The following is a 5,070-nucleotide window of genomic DNA, read 5'->3' as shown; positions in this document are numbered from 1 at the left end:
ATATATATATATACTATATATGTATGTATGTATATATGTATCTATATATATGCAGGGTGTTCGCCAAATACCTTGCCATGTGTTCAAAGTTCATATTGTGATTACATTCAAGTATTTATTACTTCATTTTGCAGGAAAATATGTCTTATGCCATTCCTGCCAAAAATTATTCATATTTTTAAATAAACTTTTTTTGAAGATTGTTTAAACATTGTTTTAACTATTATATTATACAGTTATAAAAGAGTTAACACGTATAATATCAACATTTTTTATAGTTCTAAATGTTTAAATAATTATAACGTAATTATACATGTGTGCATATATATATATATATTTTATTTATTTATTTATTTATTTATGTAATTACATTAAACACATTTTAAAATGCTATTGAAAATGTTGATTCAAAATAACAAGGGATACAGGCATTGGTTAGTTTTAGCTTACAAAACATTGCACTCTTGTGGACTTAGAAAAAATATCCATAGTTCACAAAAGGAATAATAATAATATTAATTTAGCAAGTATTGTACAATACATACAATAACGAGCAAGATATTGAATAAACAGTTTATTTATATTTCTGCATATAATCTTTGAAGCATGAAGCATGCACATGAAACACAGTGTACAGTTATAATAACAGTGCTTTAACTTCTTTATTCTGCAGATAAGTAGAACAGATTACATTCACAGTCGCAACTTCATTCATCGTGATATTAAGCCAGACAACTTTCTGATGGGTCTGGGAAAGAAGGGGAACCTTGTCTACATTATAGATTTTGGACTGGCTAAAAAGTATCGCGACGGGCGCACACACAAGCACATACCCTATCGAGAAAACAAGAATCTGACGGGAACTGCCAGGTTGGCTATACTGATAGCTATGATATTATATCCAGCAATATTGTAATACCATTTTGACTAATTCGTTCACTATGATACTCATAGATACGCAAGTATAAATACGCATTTGGGGATTGAGCAGTCGCGTCGAGACGATCTTGAATCTCTGGGCTATGTTCTCATGTACTTTAATAGGGGTAGTCTACCTTGGCAGGGATTAAAAGCGGCAACCAAGAGACAAAAGTACGAGCGCATTTCTGAGAAGAAAATGTCCACTCCTGTAGAAGAGCTTTGCAAGGGTTATCCTGGTAAGTCTTTATGAATAATCATGCATTATATATACGAAATAATTCAAAATCTTTGAATGTTATTTTTAATGATTCTTTGGTCAATTTGAATTTAATTTTCTTAGTGAAAATGTTGAGGCAAATTTACCGCAACTTTTTAATTTTTTGTGCCATATTTATAATGAACTATATCTTAAATTAAAATCTCTCAAAATTTATCTAAAAGAGACGAACCGACTAATATAGTTTTATAATCCACTTGGTTCTTCAAAATTTTGCTCGTAACAGTTCTTTTTCAATCATTTATAACTAAAAAATTATCGATGCCTTGACAGTTCTATCAAGCAAAATTCGTACAAAAAATTGGCTCACAAGCCATTATCTAAATCAGCCACAGAATCTATTACTGCAGTAAAAATATTATATACATTTTGTAGAATCTTTATTTATCATATTTCTCGACTTTATAATAAAGTTTGAAGAAACATTTTATTAATCATTGCAGTGGAGTTCGCGTCGTATTTAAGGTACTGTCGAGACTTACGCTTCGAGGAGAGGCCGGACTATTCGCACCTCCGACAACTTTTTCGGACGTTGTTCCATGGTCAGGGTTTTACCTACGACTATGTTTTTGATTGGAATATGCTGAAGTTTGGTAATGCAAGACAACCGACGTTACCCTCCGCGCAGCAAGCACCCATGCACTCGCAACCGTCTAATGTGGCGCTGCCTTCCGGGACCAACAATGATCAGGAACATCGATCGAGGTTGGTTAATGATTTTTTTAGTCGTTGTAAAAGACGTCCACTTTTCTAAAAAAATTTTTTAGGCATTAAATTAACAGCCCGTTAGTGACGGCATCTTCATACCATGCCGTCTTTTCATGTTTATAAATAACAATGTCATTTCATTTCTCTCAAGCGTGATCTATTTTTGGCGTCTGGGGCAATGAATCGAGAAACGGCCGTTTTGAGCAATAACGAATAATAAAGTATACGCAAAAATTCTTTTCATTAGTATTTAATTTTTTACTTAATTTCGATCTAATATACATATATCTATTGCAGGCATAATGCAAAATTAGGCATAATGTCATGCGTGTACCTACTTACAATGCATTATTCAGATTTTGCTTAAATGTTTGAGAAATATAAGTGTTTCTATTAGTGCTAAGAGAAGTAATTTGCTGATATGTGTGTATAGACAGACACATGTAGGCGGGGGAGGGGATGTGCTCCTCCACCGCATAAAAAACTAATCTAACTCCAAGCCTATTTCAACCAAATTTTACTTTGTTTTTAGAAATATGCTTGGAATTAGATTATTTTTTTTGTGCGAGAGAAGGGCGGAACCCCTCGCCAACGCATATATTATAAATTTTTTTATTATATTATGTACAAGAATCATTTCTAATCTCTTATTTCTTATCTAAAACTCTCGTTATGCCGGCTTTTTGTAAAATGTCTGATTTTGTATTACGCCTGCAACATATTTATTTTCATTCAAGGCAAATCCGTTAAATGTAGTCTTTTCAGATATGACTAGAAAATTGCACCTTTTCAAATCCTGCTAAATTGTCTCGCAATCTTCTACTCCATTGATACATATTTCATTTAATGTTATACAATTTGTGTTCTTATAATGCATAGTGTATTCCAATTATGCGGTTGTTATCATTGTTTATTGTTTTAAAGTTTACATTTCTTTTCGATTTCAGACCCTACACGCGGCAATGTTTGCCAAACGCGTCCGTGGCGACAGTAGGCCCGACGCTTGGACCGAACGCTAGTCTGCGAGCGATCCGGCAGAAACGCGAGATGGAGACTCGTGGCGACCAGGACAATCAGGACAAGAGCGATCTTCAAGGTAAAATACAATTCTACCAACAATTCTGCGCAAGCCAACAGAATTTTACTATTGCCGAACGAAAAACGCAACGCAATGTGACAGTCGGACACTCGCAACAGCCCGCGCCTGGCTGCAATGAGACCGTTGCTGCTGCCGTCACCGCGACACGCGTGGCAAATCCATGTCAATTCAGTACATTCAAGTCGACCATGCCGGGTAGTAGAGCGGCGCCGCCACCACCGCCAGACGTAGCGGCTTCTCTAGACCTGACCAGTCTCAATTTAGGACGTAGCCGCGAATTAGGCCCCAATCGTACTGCCGATTTAAATCCCGCGACTACGTCGCGTGACTATTATCAGCCGATGATGAGTAGAACGCGCGAGAGGAGTCCGAACACGGCGTCCCGTCAGCTCGATAAGCAGAGTTATTTTTTTCATGGGCATAAAACTGAGAAAGACATAGATCGCGAGGTCGTGATGTTTGAGGATCTAGGGACAGGTGGTTCAAACTGCATTCGCCGGGTGACGGATGACAGGGATGATGCCGCGGCGATCTCAGGCGGCTCGATGAATTGCTTTGGTGGCCCGGATAAAGAGAAGGACTATGACGACCACAACGGTGACAAAAAGCTCAAAGGTTCAACGATAGGCGGTGCGCGACGTCTCACTACGGCTTACGAGACGCGTCGCGATTCGGGAAACATCGAATTCCTCGAAAAGGAGGGTGAGATTTTTAAGAAGAGCAGTACCGAGTTGTTGCAGGAAGCTTTCACTAACAAGCGCAGAAATTTCTCTTTTCATAACAAGGAAAAAACGCATAGGAGCTTAGAATCGCTCGAGAGGAGCGTTGATCTACCCACCGCTGATTGTAAGAGTCTGGATCTTCTGCCGGAAGAATGGCCGAAAACCTTCTTTCACGGTAAACAGAGGAGTCTCGATTCGACGAAAAAGTCCGTCGAATTAATAGCAGCAAGCAAAGCGCGCAAGCGGCCCAGTTTCTTCCAACGAGTCGGTAGAAGTCTGCATTTTTTACCCAGGGAGCGCGAGAAACGTCAAGACCTCTTGAAACGAGAAGAGTGCCCGATCAACAGCCAGTATCCTCAGACTGATCAGGAGAAGTGCGAATATTTTTTACAGAAGCACCAGAAGGACGTTGATTTTTTTGAACGTGCATCAAGCGCGCTATCTAATCGTGCTCCCGTCCAACCTAATCTCGGTTCTTTTGCTGAGGCAGACAATATCATTGTACAAAAATCTATCGGTTGTCCCAAAGACGCGCAGCTCGAGGAGAGTACGTTTCGTGTAGCAGCAAATTCGAATAATTTTTTAAACATCAATACCGCGGAAAGGAATATAAGACAAAATAATCTGGGCACGAGCAAACCGTCATCAATGCGATCCGATAGTCCTACTAATGCTGCCGAACTGGTGCAATTGAGATTTCTGGATCCCGTGGCGAGTGTCGCCACGCAAGAGACTATGAGCGGCAATAAAGACAGCTTAGAGATCGGATACTCTATTAGCCAACTTGGCAGACTGTACTTACAGAATCTGCAACACATAGGTCGTAAGGACGGTTTGCAATCTCTGGAGAACGCTATCGAAGCGGAGAAACATGAACGCTATATAGAATGGATAACCAGAGACGATCTGGACGCACTGAGCCATGGTACGAATTCCAGTGATTCTCTGGCTCATGGTAAACCGCAGGGTAACCTGGATATTCTTAAGGGTATTCTTCTCGACATTTTCGTTTGTATTTGCATTTAAAAGCAGATCTTTTGGGATCTCTGAAAAAAACAAACGCAGCCTCTTACATCACGTACCGAGCGATCTCTTATATATTCTCGTGCGTAGAACTATGCCAAGATTTCGATAGTCACTCTAGAAGTAAAATATTTTCTACGAAAAAGTAATTTTCATACTGGATATTTTGCGCAATATATACATATACATACATATCATATACATATACACTACACACACTCACTCACTCACCTACTCACCCACATGCGCGCGCGCGCACAACACACGACACACACACACACACACACACACACACACACACACACACACACACATTTGGA

At 39.1% G+C, this 5,070-nt stretch overlaps 2 protein-coding genes across 2 annotated transcripts in view; both read left to right on the top strand.

The window, feature by feature from the left end:
- Positions 1–673: 673 nt before the first annotated feature.
- LOC112464943 (casein kinase I-like) overlaps positions 674–5,070 on the top strand; it is a gene marked incomplete at its 5' end in the record, with an annotated part of 15,597 nt that continues 11,200 nt past the window's right edge. The window contains 4 exons of the mRNA XM_025032238.1: positions 674–870; positions 955–1,157; positions 1,642–1,903; positions 2,854–3,002. Of these exons, the coding sequence (XP_024888006.1) occupies positions 674–870; positions 955–1,157; positions 1,642–1,903; positions 2,854–3,002 (811 nt within the window). The remainder of the gene's footprint in view (positions 871–954; positions 1,158–1,641; positions 1,904–2,853; positions 3,003–5,070) is intronic.
- LOC112464942 lies at positions 3,009–4,921 on the top strand. The gene has a single exon (XM_025032237.1). It carries the CDS (start codon positions 3,194–3,196, stop codon positions 4,751–4,753), a length of 1,560 nt encoding a protein of 519 aa, XP_024888005.1. The 5' UTR covers positions 3,009–3,193; the 3' UTR covers positions 4,754–4,921.

This window comes from Temnothorax curvispinosus, unplaced genomic scaffold (assembly GCF_003070985.1).
Source record: "Temnothorax curvispinosus isolate PA1 unplaced genomic scaffold, ASM307098v1 QBEX01014772.1, whole genome shotgun sequence".
Taxonomy (NCBI): Eukaryota; Metazoa; Arthropoda; class Insecta; order Hymenoptera; family Formicidae; genus Temnothorax; species Temnothorax curvispinosus.
This window is presented reverse-complemented; position numbering and strand designations above follow the sequence as displayed.

Excerpts from the sequence above, each read along its gene's own strand:
- LOC112464942 (XM_025032237.1), top strand. The coding sequence starts at position 3,194 with ATGCCGGGTAGTAGAGCGGCGCCGCCACCACCGCCAGACGTAGCGGCT.